The 19,122-nt window shown below is 44.0% G+C and overlaps 1 protein-coding gene across 3 annotated transcripts in view; it reads right to left on the bottom strand.

Moving 5' to 3' along the window:
* Positions 1-8,001: 8,001 nt before the first annotated feature.
* Positions 8,002-19,122, bottom strand: part of LOC137293976 (tubulin polyglutamylase TTLL5-like) — a 39,647-nt gene continuing 28,526 nt past the window's right edge. The window contains exons 26-31 of one of the 3 annotated variants that reach the window (XM_067824878.1): positions 18,692-18,897; positions 17,885-18,055; positions 15,227-15,319; positions 13,398-14,169; positions 12,921-13,018; positions 8,002-10,595 (exon numbers count right to left, since the gene is read on the bottom strand). In XM_067824878.1, the coding sequence (XP_067680979.1) occupies positions 10,588-10,595; positions 12,921-13,018; positions 13,398-14,169; positions 15,227-15,319; positions 17,885-18,055; positions 18,692-18,897 (1,348 nt within the window). In that variant the 3' untranslated portion in view covers positions 8,002-10,587. Of the gene's footprint in view, positions 10,596-12,378; positions 12,406-12,920; positions 13,019-13,397; positions 14,170-15,226; positions 15,320-17,884; positions 18,056-18,691; positions 18,898-19,122 lie in introns of those variants that run through there. The other 2 variants (XM_067824879.1, XM_067824880.1) reach the window with 2 other exon arrangements.

The raw sequence follows: 19,122 nt of genomic DNA, 5'->3' as shown, positions 1-19,122 counted from the left end.
GCTAAATATGGCGTCGTTCATTACAACCCATCTACTGGACATGCTGGTGTCTGTGTCTACTGCGCTAGGACACTGGTATAGGTTTCACTTTAAACAGATTCCAACACATATGAAGACTACATTTTACAATAATATATAACTGACACGTCCATTGTCCGCTACATGGCCAATCAAATACAAGGTTTGTCAGGACTTCCAGAGACACCATGGGGAAAGTAATTGCGTAAGTCAACAAAGATCCGAAACACTGACTACACGCCACGACCTTCGATCAGGCGAGCTATAAATCTTATATAGTTTAAATTGTTTAAAATTTTGTTTCATTCTTGTGAGGTAGATTATTGAAGCTTATCATCAGGTAATTACTCTGTTACGTTCACGCGTCAATCCCACACAGTCAAGCTCAAACCTCAATCCCATACAAAGACAAGCTCATATCTCAATCCCACACCATGTCAAGCTCATACCGCAATCCGACACTAAGTCAAGCTCATACCTCAATCCCTGGGTCAACCTCATACTTCAATCCCAAACGTCAAACTCATACGTCAATCCCATACAAAGTCAAGCTCATACCTTAATCCCAGAGTCAAGCTCATACCTCAATCCCACACAAAGTCAAACTCATATCTCAATCCCACACACAGTCAAGCTCATACCTCAATACCACACAAAGTCAACCTCTTATGTCAATCACATACACGATCGAACCCATTCAACATCACTCCCATACAAGGTCAAGCTCACACGTCAGTCACATACTGGGCCAAGTCCATTCAACCTCGAATTCATACGTCAATCCCAAACAACATCAAGCTCATACGTGAATCAAAGAGTCAAGCTCATACCTCATTCCCAAAGTTAAGCTCATACCTCATTCCCACACAAAGTCAAGTTCATACCTCATTCCCACACAAAGTCAAGTTCATACCTCAATCCCACACAAAGTCAAGCTGATATCTCAATCCCACACAAAAACATCTTCATACCTCATTCCCACACAAAGTCATCGTCATACTTCAATCCCACACAAAGTCAAGTTCATACCTCATTCCCACGCGTCAAGTTCATACCTCAATCCCACACAAACTCACGCTCATACCTCAATCCCAGGTGATTCAACATCAATCCCATACAAGGTCAAGCTCACAGTCACATACTAGGCCAAGCCCATTCAACCTCAAATTCATGTCAGTCCCATACACAATGTAAGAACATACTGTCAAGCCCATGCGTTAGTCCTCTACAATACATCAGCATCAGACCCATACGTCAGTCCTATACAAGGTCAAGCCCATACAGCATCAGACCCATACGTCAGTCCTTTTAAAGGTCAAGCCCACAGAGCATCAGGCCCATACGTCAGTCCTATACAAGGTCAAGCCCATACAGCATCAAGCCCATACGTCAGTCCTATACAAGGTCAAGCCCACACAGCATCAAGCCCATACGTCAGTCCTATACAAGGGCCTGATGCTGTATGGGCTTGACCTTGTATAGGACTGACGTATGGGCCTGATGCTGTGTGGGCTTGACCTTGTATAGGACTGACGTATGGGTCTGATGCTGTGTGGGCTTGACCTTGTATAGGACTGACGCATGGGCTTGATGCTGTATGGGCTTGACCTTGTATAGGACTGACGTATGGGCTTGATGCTGTGTGGGCTTGACCTTGTATAGGACTGACGTATGGGCCTGATGCTGTATGGGCTTGACCTTGTATAGGACAGACGCATGGGCTTGATGCTGTATGGGCTTGACCTTGTATAGGACAGACGCATGGGCTTGATGCTGTATGGGCTTGACCTTGTATAGGACTGACGTATGGGCCTGATGCTGTATGGGCTTGACCTTGTATAGGACAGACGCATGGGCTTGATGCTGTGTGGGCTTGACCTTGTATAGGACTGACGTATGGGTCTGATGCTGTGTGGGCTTGACCTTGTATAGGACAGACGTATGGGTCTGATGCTGTGTGGGCTTGACCTTGTATAGGACTGACGTATGGGTCTGATGCTGTGTGGGCTTGACCTTGTATAGGACTGACGTATGGGCCTGATGCTGTATGGGCTTGACCTTGTATAGGACTGACGTATGGGCTTGATGCTGTGTGGGCTTGACCTTGTATAGGACTGACATATGGGCTTGATGCTGTATGGGCTTGACCTTGTATAGGACTGACGTATGGGCCTGATGCTGTATGGGCTTGACCTTGTATAGGACAGACGCATGGGCTTGATGCTGTGTGGGCTTGACCTTGTATAGGACTGACGTATGGGCCTGATGCTGTATGGGCTTGACCTTGTATAGGACTGACGTATGGGCCTGATGCTGTGTGGGCTTGACCTTGTATAGGACTGACGTATGGGTCTGATGCTGTGTGGGCTTGACCTTGTATAGGACTGACGCATGGGCTTGATGCTGTATGGGCTTGACCTTGTATAGGACTGACGTATGGGCTTGATGCTGTGTGGGCTTGACCTTGTATAGGACTGACGTATGGGCCTGATGCTGTATGGGCTTGACCTTGTATAGGACAGACGCATGGGCTTGATGCTGTATGGGCTTGACCTTGTATAGGACTGACGTATGGGCCTGATGCTGTATGGGCTTGACCTTGTATAGGACTGACGTATGGGCTTGATGCTGTGTGGGCTTGACCTTGTATAGGACTGACATATGGGCTTGATGCTGTATGGGCTTGACCTTGTATAGGACTGACGTATGGGCCTGATGCTGTATGGGCTTGACCTTGTATAGGACAGACGCACGTCAGTCCTATACAAGGTCAAGCCCATACAGCATCAGGCCCATACGTCAGTCCTATACAAGGTCAAGCCCACACAGCATCAGACCCATACGTCAGTCCTATACAAGGTCAAGCCCATACAGCATCAAGCCCATGCGTCTGTCCTATACAAGGTCAAGCCCACACAGCATCAAGCCCATGCGTCTGTCCTATACAAGGTCAAGCCCATACAGCATCAGGCCCATACGTCAGTCCTATACAAGGTCAAGCCCATACAGCATCAGGCCCATATGTCAGTCCTATACAAGGTCAAGCCCACACAGCATCAGACTCATACGTCAGTCCTATACAAGGTCAAGCCCATACAGCATCAAGCCCATGCGTCTGTCCTATACAAGGTCAAGCCCACACAGCATCAAGCCCATGCGTCTGTCCTATACAAGGTCAAGCCCATACAGCATCAGGCCCATACGTCAGTCCTATACAAGGTCAAGCCCATACAGCATCAGGCCCATATGTCAGTCCTATACAAGGTCAAGCCCATACAGCATCAGGCCCATACGTCAGTCCTATACAAGGTCAAGCCCATACAGCATCAAGCCCATATGTCAGTCCTATACAAGGTCAAGCCCACACAGCATCAAGCCCATACGTCAGTCCTATACAAGGTCAAGCCCATACAGCATCAGGCCCATACGTCAGTCCTATACAAGGTCAAGCCCACACAGCATCAGACCCATACGTCAGTCCTATACAAGGTCAAGCCCACACAGCATCAGACCCATACGTCTGTCCTATACAAGGTCAAGCCCACACAGCATCAGACCCATACGTCAGTCCTATACAAGGTCAAGCCCACACAGCATCAAGCCCATGCGTCTGTCCTATACAAGGTCAAGCCCATACAGCATCAGGCCCATACGTCAGTCCTATACAAGGTCAAGCCCATACAGCATCAAGCCCATGCGTCTGTCCTATACAAGGTCAAGCCCATACAGCATCAAGCCCATGCGTCTGTCCTATACAAGGTCAAGCCCATACAGCATCAGGCCCATACGTCAGTCCTATACAAGGTCAAGCCCACACAGCATCAAGCCCATACGTCAGTCCTATACAAGGTCAAGCCCATACAGCATCAAGCCCATGCGTCAGTCCTATACAAGGTCAAGCCCACACAGCATCAGACCCATACGTCAGTCCTATACAAGGTCAAGCCCACACAGCATCAGGCCCATACGTCAGTCCTATACAAGGTCAAGCCCATACAGCATCAGGCCCATACGTCAGTCCTATACAAGGTCAAGCCCACACAGCATCAAGCCCATGCGTCTGTCCTATACAAGGTCAAGCCCATACAGCATCAGGCCCATGCGTCTGTCCTGTACAAGGTCAAGCCCATACAGCATCAAGCCCATATGTCAGTCCTATACAAGGTCAAGCCCACACAGCATCAAGCCCATACGTCAGTCCTATACAAGGTCAAGCCCACACAGCATCAAGCCCATACGTCAGTCCTATACAAGGTCAAGCCCATACAGCATCAAGCCCATGCGTCAGTCCTATACAAGGTCAAGCCCACACAGCATCAGACCCATACGTCAGTCCTATACAAGGTCAAGCCCACACAGCATCAGGCCCATACGTCAGTCCTATACAAGGTCAAGCCCATACAGCATCAGGCCCATACGTCAGTCCTATACAAGGTCAAGCCCACACAGCATCAAGCCCATGCGTCTGTCCTATACAAGGTCAAGCCCATACAGCATCAAGCCCATGCGTCTGTCCTATACAAGGTCAAGCCCACACAGCATCAAGCCCATGCGTCAGTCCTATACAAGGTCAAGCCCACACAGCATCAGGCCCATGCGTCTGTCCTATACAAGGTCAAGCCCACACAGCATCAAGCCCATGCGTCAGTCCTATACAAGGTCAAGCCCACACAGCATCAGGCCCATGCGTCTGTCCTATACAAGGTCAAGCCCACACAGCATCAAGCCCATGCGTCAGTCCTATACAATACATCAGCATCAGACCCATACGTCAGTCCTATACAAGGTCAAGCCCATACAGCATCAAGCCCATGCGTCTGTCCTGTACAAGGTCAAGCCCATACAGCATCAAGCCCATGCGTCTGTCCTATACAAGGTCAAGCCCACACAGCATCAAGCCCATACGTCAGTCCTATACAAGGTCAAGCCCATACAGCATCAGACCCATACGTCAGTCCTTTTAAAGGTCAAGCCCACACAGCATCAGGCCCATACGTCAGTCCTATACAAGGTCAAGCCCACACAGCATCAGACCCATACGTCAGTCCTATACAAGGTCAAGCCCACACAGCATCAGACCCATACGTCAGTCCTATACAAGGTCAAGCCCACACAGCATCAGACCCATACGTCAGTCCTGTACAAGGTCAAGCCCATACAGCATCAAGCCCATACGTCAGTCCTATACAAGGTCAAGCCCATACAGCATCAAGCCCATGCGTCAGTCCTTTTAAAGGTCAAGCCCACACAGCATCAGGCCCATACGTCAGTCCTATACAAGGTCAAGCCCACACAGCATCAGACCCATACGTCAGTCCTATACAAGGTCAAGCCCACACAGCATCAGACCCATACGTCAGTCCTATACAAGGTCAAGCCCACACAGCATCAAGCCCATGCGTCAGTCCTTTTAAAGGTCAAGCCCACACAGCATCAGACCCATACGTCAGTCCTTTTAAAGGTCAAGCCCACACAGCATCAGGCCCATACGTCAGTCCTATACAAGGTCAAGCCCATACAGCATCAAGCCCATACGTCAGTCCTATACAAGGTCAAGCCCATACAGCATCAAGCCCATACGTCAGTCCTATACAAGGTCAAGCCCATACAGCATCAAGCCCATACGTCTGTCCTATACAAGGTCAAGCCCATACAGCATCAAGCCCATGCGTCTGTCCTATACAAGGTCAAGCCCATACAGCATCAAGCCCATGCGTCTGTCCTATACAAGGTCAAGCCCACACAGCATCAAGCCCATGCGTCTGTCCTATACAAGGCCAAGCCCATACAGCATCAAGCCCATGCGTCTGTCCTATACAAGGTCAAGCCCACACAGCATCAAGCCCATGCGTCAGTCCTATACAAGGTCAAGCCCACACAGCATCAGGCCCATACGTCAGTCCTATACAAGGTCAAGCCCATACAGCATCAAGCCCATACGTCAGTCCTATACAAGGTCAAGCCCATACAGCATCAAGCCCATACGTCAGTCCTATACAAGGTCAAGCCCACACAGCATCAAGCCCATGCGTCTGTCCTATACAAGGTCAAGCCCATACAGCATCAAGCCCATGCGTCTGTCCTATACAAGGTCAAGCCCACACAGCATCAAGCCCATGCGTCAGTCCTATACAAGGTCAAGCCCACACAGCATCAAGCCCATGCGTCAGTCCTATACAAGGTCAAGCCCATACAGCATCAAGCCCATACGTCAGTCCTATACAAGGTCAAGCCCACACAGCATCAAGCCCATGCGTCAGTCCTATACAAGGTCAAGCCCACACAGCATCAAGCCCATGCGTCTGTCCTATACAAGGTCAAGCCCACACAGCATCAAGCCCATGCGTCTGTCCTATACAAGGTCAAGCCCACACAGCATCAGGCCCATACGTCAGTCCTATACAAGGTCAAGCCCACACAGCATCAGGCCCATACGTCAGTCCTATACAAGGTCAAGCCCATACAGCATCAGGCCCATATGTCAGTCCTATACAAGGTCAAGCCCATACAGCATCAAGCCCATGCGTCTGTCCTATACAAGGTCAAGCCCACACAGCATCAAGCCCATGCGTCAGTCCTATACAAGGTCAAGCCCATACAGCATCAAGCCCATACGTCAGTCCTATACAAGGTCAAGCCCACACAGCATCAAGCCCATGCGTCAGTCCTATACAAGGTCAAGCCCACACAGCATCAAGCCCATGCGTCTGTCCTATACAAGGTCAAGCCCACACAGCATCAAGCCCATGCGTCTGTCCTATACAAGGTCAAGCCCACACAGCATCAAGCCCATGCGTCAGTCCTATACAAGGTCAAGCCCACACAGCATCAAGCCCATACGTCAGTCCTATACAAGGTCAAGCCCACACAGCATCAAGCCCATGCGTCTGTCCTATACAAGGTCAAGCCCATACAGCATCAAGCCCATGCGTCTGTCCTATACAAGGTCAAGCCCACACAGCATCAGACCCATACGTCAGTCCTATACAAGGTCAAGCCCACACAGCATCAGGCCCATGCGTCTGTCCTATACAAGGTCAAGCCCACACAGCATCAAGCCCATGCGTCAGTCCTATACAAGGTCAAGCCCACACAGCATCAGACCCATGCGTCAGTCCTATACAAGGTCAAGCCCATACAGCATCAAGCCCATATGTCAGTCCTATACAAGGTCAAGCCCACACAGCATCAAGCCCATGCGTCAGTCCTATACAAGGTCAAGCCCACACAGCATCAGACCCATACGTCTGTCCTATACAAGGTCAAGCCCATACAGCATCAAGCCCATGCGTCTGTCCTATACAAGGTCAAGCCCATACAGCATCAAGCCCATGCGTCAGTCCTATACAAGGTCAAGCCCACACAGCATCAAGCCCATGCGTCTGTCCTATACAAGGTCAAGCCCATACAGCATCAAGCCCATGCGTCTGTCCTATACAAGGTCAAGCCCATACAGCATCAAGCCCATACGTCAGTCCTATACAAGGTCAAGCCCACACAGCATCAAGCCCATGCGTCTGTCCTATACAAGGTCAAGCCCATACAGCATCAAGCCCATGCGTCTGTCCTATACAAGGTCAAGCCCATACAGCATCAAGCCCATGCGTCTGTCCTATACAAGGTCAAGCCCACACAGCATCAAGCCCATGCGTCTGTCCTATACAAGGTCAAGCCCATACAGCATCAAGCCCATGCGTCTGTCCTATACAAGGTCAAGCCCACACAGCATCAAGCCCATGCGTCTGTCCTATACAAGGTCAAGCCCATACAGCATCAAGCCCATACGTCAGTCCTATACAAGGTCAAGCCCACACAGCATCAAGCCCATGCGTCTGTCCTATACAAGGTCAAGCCCATACAGCATCAAGCCCATGCGTCTGTCCTATACAAGGTCAAGCCCATACAGCATCAGGACGAAACAAAGTCTTGCCCATGCAACATACTGCTTGTCTTTTGCGTGACAATCATAATAGACACAGTATATTCAGATTTATGAGTTTTATTCAGTTTTGACACAGAGATGATACTGTCTCTTCAACCAGAATGACTTTTACTCAGTACTGAAAACAGGTGAATACACAGTGAAAGACAAGATACGGCAGCTAATTTACACCTGACAGCTTTAACTCTAATGCGATGCTTATATCTAAGCACACCAGTTCCCAGGCATCCTGAGACACTATGAATTTTGCTGAGATAACAAGTTTGTAAAACAAAAACCTCACGTCTCCTGTTCAGTGAACTTACTCTTAGTCTAAATACCTTACATTCATCAGTTGAAATTTGAGATCTAAACTATAATACAAATCAATATAGATCAATAATAAAACTACACTGTTTAAATGCCAAGTCATATAAAAATATTGATATTGTACAGATCATAGAGACATGAACAATATACCCATTGCATAGTGGTGTGATTAGGAGTGGCCACTAGACTGATGGAGGTACGAGTAACAGCAATACAACCACCACCAGGGCAGCAGACTCTTGTCAGCTCCTCAGTAAGTCATTCATATAAGCAGCCATGCCAAGTTATAACCTGCCATAAAACAAGAAGTGGTGACCAGCTAATTTCGAAAAGTATCTGACAATACCTGAATCTGCATGTGGAACTTTCCTGAGATTTCAACTCTAACACTTAGGATATACTTCACAATGATGACACTTCTACTTACATACATGTTTCTACTCACAAAGAATCTACAAAGTGGTGATTATTGATAACATCAACTTAAGTGTTGCGTTTTGTCTCAACATCTATTATTAGTTCGCTCAAGTTAAAATCACAGTACACTACAGGACAAACCTGGCCACTGGACAATACACAACACATCCTGTGTGTATCTGATGTAGCTAACTTAGAGTGCTTTACTTCTTGGATTGCTGACATCTTCACAATAGTCTTCATGTAAACATTCTCACTACACAAAAACATGTTTCCTGAAAACAATCTTGAATATACTTGAATGATGAATACATAAGGAAATGACTATTTTCATAGACCCTGTATTTAATGTGAGGAAACATTGAAAGAAAATATGTTTCCACGATCTTCCCCTCATGGTGAGAGTGACACACAGCCTGAAAGAATATTTCTAAAAAAAACTATGAATGCCATCATCATCAGCAGCACACTCATCATCATCATATGTTGTTGACAGCAGCACCTAGCTTATCACAAGTTGCGTATTGATTTAATAATGTAAGGAACAAAAAACTTTGGTGCAAAATTGAATCTTGTCCACTTCCAAAATCAGTCACAATATCACAAATGTCATATTGAACATTTTGCATAAACAAACAAGTGCAGAAATTTGGCATTCATGAAAAACAAGAGAAACAAGTTGACTCCCAAACAGTGAAAGTCACGCAAGACACCCATTTTGAAAGTGTGAGAATGTACCCTGATGTAAATCCTATCAGTACAGCTAGCATCACTACACTGGCCCATGGATCTAAAACCTGCATACGTCCACCACACCAGTCTGGCTGGACCCACGTGTGTCAGTTTGTATAAGCCCAGTCCAGAATAGCCATGCGGGACCGAGGTCTGTCAGTTTATGGAAGCCCAGCCCAGAGTAGCCATTCAAGCTTAGCGGGCTAGTTGTGGACCCAGGTGTGTGAGCTTGTTGTTGTACATATTGGACGGATGAATCTGGTCAGCATATGAAGATCAGTATGTATCACAGATATTGCTATGTAAATAGTGTATAAGTAATGGTCCTTGTACAGCAGATCTCTCTGTTCCTACAGATAACATGCTGCCAGAAAGGGACATATGTACATGGGCAGCCACTTCTCCAGACCCTCATTCTCAACCAGTTCCACAGAAACGTAATATACCAGGTCGAAACTTCAAGCCCATATAAACAAATCTACATAACTGTTTTGATTATAATAAAGTCAACAACACTTTAAAACTCTCAAATGCAATTTGTTTTTATCTCCGATGTATGCCACAGTTCCAGTCTATACAACAAACAAACACCCCATACATCTACTGGAATGTAAACAGCTGATTTTATAAATGCACAATTTCAGATCACGGACATGCTCACTCACATATATGTACATGCTGCACAACAATTCATTTGGTATAAAACAGATGTTACAATTATTTAGGAAAAATGTGAATGTGTTATAAAAATAAATAGTCTCTATATACAGGAATATGGTTGCCAGACATGCAGGCAGTCAGCTTGTGTATCACAGTGATGAGGATGTTGCAGCTGCTGCTGCTGCTCTGCTGTAGGTGGCGTGGGCATAGGGAAGGGGCACATGACTAAATAGTTCAATAAACTCTTTCTATTTGATTGGAATGTCCTCAAAGACCTTGTTAATTGTCAGAAAATAATGAGGGGCAAGTAAGATGTAGCTTGCAAAACACAGCACGAACAGCTTGACAATGTCACGGCACTCTCGTCAGTGTACCGTTAAAACAATACATTGATCTTGACACATGCATGAAGTGAGTGCTGTGTATTTGCACATGAGAACTTTCTGTGGTCCCGTGCTGAACCAGTGTTTACTGAGCTGGAGCTGTTGCTGGTCACAGTCCTTCCTTCATCACCATCCTGTGAATGGAACAAACCATAATTACTATGCAAATAAAATAATCACTTGAGAAAAAAGAAGAAACATAAATTCTTCCACTTTCAATTTTCTGATATCATCGTCATAAAAACGTAACAGGTTAAATATTTCTGTTTTGTTGTTATAGATACAAGGATCAGTTTTCAGCCAGGCTGACTTTGATATAGATCAATAATTGCTAATGTATTATTGATCAATTGTCAATATTGGAAAAATAGCTTTGCGAAAAAATGAAAAAAATTCAACATATTTTACATCAGTTGTGTGTGGTGACATTTCTATACTTTGATTAGTGACAAAACCTAATATTCTGAACATGATATTCAAGCAGCCCAGTTCAAAAAGACCCAGTTTTGTGTCATGTGAAAATAAAATCTTTATGTCATCACTGTAATTTTATGTATGATATTCTTGATAGCCCAATTTAATGACCGAGTGTCTAAAGCAATTTTATCGATGATACTTTTGATTATGAATCTTCAAAGCTAGCTCTAGTTTCCACAAGGACAGCAGAAGTTTTTATACACCAAATATATGAAAGACGTCACATCTATGTATTGTCTGATGAAGTCAAGTTACACTACAAGCAACACATGCTGCCACCCTTTTTGTAAAACATGATGTCAGTGGTAAGAAATGTTGGCAAAGAATACAGATAAACTGAAAATGTTAATGAAACCAGAACTGCTTGCATAACAAGGAATAGCTATTTGTTCAGAGTAAATTACATAAAGATTTCAAACATTTGGAAATAATTTGGAAATGGTCCTCATAAAATCAGTTTTTTGCCTGTGGTATTTCTGTGGTACGTGTTGACTTGCCAACCTATTCTACTTCCATTCTGAAGGAATGCTGGGAAACAGTAATGGCACTATGTTCCTTCTATCTGGCGTCGTATACTTAACACTGCTTCACAATTTCATCATCTTTCTACAGGAACCAGTTTTGAGACCCTCTGTGGATGAATGTACAAAAATGACCTTCACCCATACAGTTATTCCCAAGTGCCACAATGAAACAGATATTGTATCTCCATGAACCACTTGTACATACCATGGACTGCTGGCCTGACACAGATGGCCTGACACAACCGTATAACCCAATCTTCTGTCTACTCGCCATATTTGTATGTATTTCTCAAACTGCAAAGGCTCTTTTAATCAAAGTTTTAACATGCATAGTTTCAGATGGAGTGAAAAACTCTTCAAAGAGTGTTAGTACAGGTGTCATGTTTGTGTTTGGCTGTGTGTTTGGTTACCCTGATCATGTAGAGACAGGAAGCTAGCTAGGACAGCAGGCACAAGATAATACATGTATGTAAAACTGGCAAAACATAATATAAATACCACTAAACTAGCATCACTGAACCACAAATGAACATATGACAACATACAGAACACCTGGTGTTGTACAGTGCAGGCAGATCATACAGAAGATCAAGGGGAAATACATAAAGCTTTTTGGAAGGTCAGGGAGAAGTACACTACACTTTCTATGTGTCATTTATCAAAGGAGAAATACACAGAGAACTTTCATAATGTATGTGACATAACACTTTCCAATGATTTTCACGCTCATGAAACAAATATCACCATTATCAGGCCTTTGTTCTGTCTAACTGCACTACTGTACATGGGTCCAGAGTTTCAAATAAAAGATAAGACCAATGTGTACAGGGTTACTGTACACGATGTATCAGCAGGAAGAGAGGGGGAGCATCTGTACCACCTGCAGTGTCACAGTCTCTACAACACAAACAAGTTACCTGTCTTGGACCGGGTCAGTCTACACCTGGCAAATAAAATATACAACTGAGTGCACAGTATGCAAGGAACATGATTGCTGACGACAGGCACCAGCCATGGTACACAGCAACGGGTGGAGGTACTAGCTGTAGGGTTGGTGGGGACAGGGGAAGGCTGAAGGACGATCTCACACACCCAGGGTCATCTCTCCAATGCTGCTCCAACTAAAGCCTTCACCCATCACTTCACAAAGCAGTAAGCACCAAACAAATGTTGATGTACTTATTTACTTGCAGTGTCTTACAAAATCAGTTGAAATGAATGCTGCATCTTTTACCCCCAACAAACTTCCTCACAGTGAGTGGATGTGCTGAACAATTTCTGTGTTTTTCCGGAAACAGACACCAAGTGACATCAGAATATTCTCCCGCCCAGTAAGATCACAAACTGGCCACATGTAGACCATGTGGACAGACCATGTGGATTCAGGTACTAAGTGAATCGGCATGGAGATCACCCCTGAGTGTGGAGGATGAGTTCAGAGTGTGGCAGGCAACTCACCATCCCCACTCCGTGTGCGAATCTGGCCTGTGTGGATGTCATACTTGAGACTGTTGTAGAAGTTAAAATTGAGGTTTCCTTCATCATTTGAAGGAGTCCTGTAAGATCAGGGCAGGTTAGTGCATTTCAGTAAGTGATCATACTTAATTTTGCTCAGCACATTGTTCTACACATGTCCAATACAAACTCATGATCATTAGTGGTAGCTAATTGTCATTTCAGACCTCACAACATGTCTGTCTCCTCATAACAAGTATTATTTTCTTTACATAACTACACAAATTTGTTCTGACATGAGCAGACCTGTATGTCTCTAAACAGTCTCCGGATATATCCTGATGTTTGGCATCCACATTACAAGACACTACACAGCATTACATGACATTACATGACATTACATGACATTGACTATGAGGGTGCTGCTGTGAAGCTACAAAGCACACACACACGAGTGGGGAGAAGGCTCGGATATCTCACCTGGCGAGTCTGTGTGCTGGAGTCATCTTCCGGCCTCCCGCTGGCTGGATGGGGGGTTTGGGGGTGAACGTCTGTTTCCCAGGCTTCACTTCTGTAGGCTGAGCATAGTTAAGCGTCCTCTGAGCAGCGTGAGCCTGAGCAACCATTGCCTGGTGCTTAGCCTTACTCTGCTCAAGAAGCGCTTTGCTCTGCTCCATGAGCCTCTGTTGTTTGACAGACTGCTGCTGTGCCAGGTGATACTGCCGACTATTGGAGGAGGGGTTCTGGTAGTTCTGGGGCTTGACACCGGTCACCTGGCTGTATGCTGTCATCAGGTCACTCTGCCACTGAGCACCAGGATCGTCAATGAAACTGTTAAATGTTGCATTAGCATTGTCCATGTTAATATTTGTCTGCCTGTGTTTGCCAGTCATCTGGTGGTCTGCATGAAGCCGGTTAGACCCAGAAGATGAGGATGGATGAGATCGAATTATTTGTTCCTCCAGTGTTAAATATCTCTGTAGTGGCTGGACAGCGTCCTGTCTGCGGCTAGCCTGCTGGGACATTATGCTGGAGGAACTCCCACTAAGTTCTCCTCCATTCAGTAAAGAGTCACTGGGTCGTCTGGAGTTTGTGGCACTGCCTGGACGGCTGCCAGTAGGGGTATTGAAAGGGCGAATCAGCTGCTCTGGCTGTAGGGCACTGGTGCCATTGAAGGCCGAGTACTGACGAGCTTGTTGTCGGACAGCTAAACGCTGCAGGGCGTCATGGATTGCCTGCTCATTGTAGGTGTCTGTAGACAAGAGTATAGTCATCAGCCAAGATACATGGCTACAACTCATAGCTTAGCTTTATACTGAAGATTGACACATCAAACTTTACATAGCACTTAGGCATCATGCATTACATAACATTTATGTGGCGAGTTTCACACAGCAATTTTTACATAACATTTATTAAAGTTTTACCCAGCAAGTTTGCATAGCATTTATGTAGCAAGTTTCATACAGCAACTTTAAAATCAGACATTTTATTCATGAATTCTGCAGTTTGTTTGTTGGTTGCCTGGTAATATGTTGTCAGGTGTACTTTGACAACCTGAAAAATCGCTGAATCTCATTGAAAAACCATGATTGACATAATGAGCTACATTCACATACAGTATGAAGGTGCATGATCAACCAAGGACAGTACATGTCTTATATTCACCTCCTCCATGAAATAACTGAAATCTCTGACTAAATAATATATCACCGACAAACACGGAAACAGAACCACGTGTGAACTCAGTACACAGCAGTGGTCAACACCTAACAGGTAGTAGACGTAGAAGTGTGAGGTGGATTTCAGACAAATGTGTTAGTCTTTGATATATAACTTACCGACTGTGGGTTCTGACACACCAGAAGGACACAGTAACTTACCAATACTACATTCTAATATACAAGGACAAAATTTAACAACTGTGGGTTCTGACATATCCGAAGGACACAATAACTTACCAATACTACATTCTAATATACAAGGACAAAACTTAACAACTGTGGGTTCTGACATATCCGAAGGACACAATAACTTACCAATACTACATTCTAATATACAAGGACAAAATTTACCAACTGTGGGTTCTGACATATCCGAAGGACACAATAACTTACCAATACTACATTCTAATATACAAGGACAAAACTTAACAACTGTGGGTTCTGACATATCCGAAGGACACAATAACTTACCAATACTACATTCTTATATACAAGGACAAAACTTACCAACTGTGGGTTCTGACATATCCGAAGGATACAATAACTTACCAATACTACATTCTTATATACAAGGACAAAACTTACCAACTGTGGGTTCTGACGTAGTGTAAGATGATGCTGATGAAGGCCGGGATTGTACCGAGGCTGATGATGGTCGAGCAAACGGCGGCCGGCCACCTGGGTTAGTCGAAAACTAAGTTAAAACTACATTCACACAGTCTACACAATACTGTACAGGTTATATGTGTCAGAGGTCAGGAGAATGCGACTAGCATCATAACCATATATACATGAATTTCTTAATTTTATGGATGGCAATGTCAGCTTCTTAGTTGTTTCAGTTTTTCAATAGATATTTTAAACAGCATATGTAAAATGCATTTAAGAGAGGTAGGTATTTTAGTGTTTTATTGTTTTGTTCTTTAATTGTTATGTTGTTATTGTTTAATTGCTATAAGTATAACTGTGTCTGGACCAAACACAGTTTGGATATAATGACATGTGTCAACTAAGTCAGCGAGTTTGACCACCCAATTCCATCAATCGCCTCTTACAACAAGCAAAGGTTATTGAAGATCAATTCTACCTCAGATTTTCATGGGTAAAGTATCTTAGAGGGTGTTGTTGAATAATGTCTTGAAATCTGACACTTTTCGTAAGTGAAACAGAAATGATCAGGGACTATGCTGAGTCCAGGGGAATATAAAACAGACTGAAATGTGTTGCTATGTAAGTTTCTCCATCTACAACCCAGCTCTGGGCTCAGTTTCACAAAGCAACAGTTGTTTCCATTCTTCTACACAGACTCACAATCACCACAACACTGATATTCCTGTGTGTAATGTTGTCTGCACAAGATGTTCCAATCTATGTTAATCTACCTACACAAACAGTGAGTTGGTCTGCTAAACTAGTCTGCTCTCCTAGTCTGTGCTTACCTTTACAAAACTCACCATACACATTAGGAACATATGTAAATGGGATGGTCTGAACATAAACCTCTGCAATAAACAGACCAACAATACAGAAACATGGCCCCAAGCAGTTCTGCACAAGCAGGAAGCAATCTCAAGCCCAACAATACTAACTTCATCTTTGGTCTCGTGTGAGCAGGTTCCAAGTTAACACCACCCTACACAGTGATCCTGTGACATCATGGTTAGCTGACATGATGTAGCAGGTCACTCATGGCTACCAGTTCGGTGAAACACAGGTACAGTGATGACAAACACAGAAAATACTCGGGTGATTCAGAATCTGACACCATGATCACAGGGTCGGGTGTGTCCATATGATGCAACTCCCATCTTCGGGGAAATAATGGTCCAAACATAATCAACAGATTTCATATAAACCTGAATGATGCTTCTTACTCTATATTAGGCATGGAATAAGTGCATTTGAGGTTTTTGTTTGTTCCCAGGTTTTACTTTTTATAAGTAAGACCTACTTCCCGGTTTTACTTTTAGAAAGTCGGACCACTTCCCTGGTCTTTCCTAATTCAATATTAACATCAACATTCAAAATCACACGATCTGTGAGTGTTTGAAATGAATTGAAATTATCAAAGATCAATTTGAAAGTATTTTCCCTAGCAGTAATGGAGTCAGGTCAATTATGGACAATCTACCAGACGTCCACCGAGCCAACCAAGACATCGGAGTGGAATTCTATTCATAGTTACTAAACTTACTGTCATTAAATTGATTTTACTAGCGCTTCAGTTACTGTTATGTAGCTTCATTACATGATCATCTAATTATCCACCATTGACAGTTTATGAGTATAATAAAGCACTCCTCCTCGGTTATGGCTGGGATAGTAAGCTGTCGACCATTAGGTGGAGAGTAGCACTCTCTGTCTTACTTCTTAACCCTCTCTCCGGACTAGAGTCCTACTTTCCCAACCCCAACGTCAGAGTTGTGCTTTATCCTACATAACCAAACTGATACAAGGAGGTAAGCTGGGACCTGCAGATCACTGTCGTACCATCATCAGGTTGTGTAATACATAATCTTATGCCTTGACCATAGTTGCTACAGTCAGAACATGAATACAACTCAGACAAGGCAAACATCATGGGAACATAACTAACAAAACATGAAATATTATTTAAAATATCCTACTTAATTTACAAACTGAACTAAAATACAATACAATACGCAGTAGCTGACAATGTTCTCTCTAACAGCAAACAAGCACTGCTAAGGTAATCTACTATAGTTACAAGCAGAAGAATCCAATGACAAAAAAAACTGAAAGGAAAACAAATGAGTTTCTATATCCAAATCTAATCTAACTCCCTACTTCACATTGGAGGTCTTTGTAGGTGACACTCACTTCACAATGAAGTTCATACTAAGGGATTTTTCACTTTATGATGTCAAACTTCAAAATGTAGATCAAACTAAGGGATTTCCCACTTCACAATGTAGGTCAAACAATTTGTCAAGTCAGTCACAGAATGAAGGTTAAACATTCTAGATAAAGACTGTCACATTTGGGGATTTCCTACTTCACAATGTAGGTCAAACAATTTGTCAAGTCAGTCACAGAATGAAGGTTAAACATTCTAGATCAAGACTGTCACATTTGGGGATTTCCTACTTCGCGACAATAGTCAGTGTTGACTTCACGTGTATGAGTTGTGTGGCCACGTTGTTAACATCAGTCTTAGCAACTGTGCAACATTTGAACCCTCACCAGACAGAGAATCTGTCATAAGGGATGATAGGGGAGTACCTGTTTTCTGATTGCTGACAAGAGCAGACCTTGGTCGTGTCAGTTTCTGGCTGTATATGGACACAGCATTGTTGTAAGATGAAGGAGGGGCTACATGGGCGGAGGCAGGCCGTGGCAAGCTGTGCGAACCCCCACTGTCATATCTAATATCAGCATTTGAAGCACTGCGCACTGAGTGGAGAAAGGGGACAGTATCATGACACAGAGTGATGTTAAATTACACTGGAAGAAATGATTAAATGTTTAGTGGAAACAAAGGAAAAGGCACTGGAAATGATTTCTTCTATGTTTGGAAATCTTGAACCGTTACACTTTCTTCCCATAATCACATTTACATATCATTGTTCTTGCAAAAGAGGTGATATTTTCCTTTGTTTTACTATTTAATGCTTCACAGCATAGTCAATTACATGTACCAACATTTGTAAAATCATTCTGAACAGACTGTTAAATCAAAACAACAACAATTAACACTTTTAATCTTATGTAACTGTATGTGCAAGATGTTAATTTAGTACTTCAAGGTCAACTAGTGCAGTGGGAAGATCTCAGTTGTCCATGTTACTGCCTGTAAAGCCATCACCACGAGTGCTACAAGCCAAAGCCAATGAAGGGTTCATGTACATTTGAACATCTTTATATACAAATTTTACTTTTACAGATGATAATTTAGCAGAATTTAATAAGAATGAAATACTAAAGAAGATTATTATCTAATCTACTGAAGCATCTTATGTTGAGTGTAACACTGACATGAATCCTTCTGTGCAGCACAGGTCTAGCACTGCTCACTATAAGCAATCTTACCTCGAGGGATGTCCTCCCAGTTGGAATCATGCTGCATCTCACTGGATTCTTTACGTTTCGCAAGTGAACTATCAGAGCGGACTCCCCCAGATAACGCTCCCCCAGGCTGACTGTCAGAGGAGGTCTTGGAATTGCTCCCCAGGAAGATGCTGGCTGACTTGTTCAGCTTGGTGTAGGTAGTCAGCACTTCCTCCAGTTCAGCTTCACTGTAAAAACCCAGGTAGAAATACACAATCCAGCTATCCATGAATACCATCACTTGATCCTTCCCAAAGTAAAAGTTCAATTCAACTTCTAAGGGTGAGTGAGTGAGTGAGTGAGTGAGTGAGTGAGTGAGTGAGTTTAGTTTTATGCCGCACTCAGCAATATTCCACCTATATGGCGGCGGTCTGTAAATAATCGAGTCTGGACCAGACAATCCAGTGATCAAC

This window comes from Haliotis asinina, chromosome 8, assembly GCF_037392515.1.
Source record: "Haliotis asinina isolate JCU_RB_2024 chromosome 8, JCU_Hal_asi_v2, whole genome shotgun sequence".
NCBI lineage: Eukaryota > Metazoa > Mollusca > Gastropoda > Lepetellida > Haliotidae > Haliotis > Haliotis asinina.
Note: the sequence above shows the minus strand (reverse complement) of the source record. Positions and strands in the feature narration are given on the sequence as shown.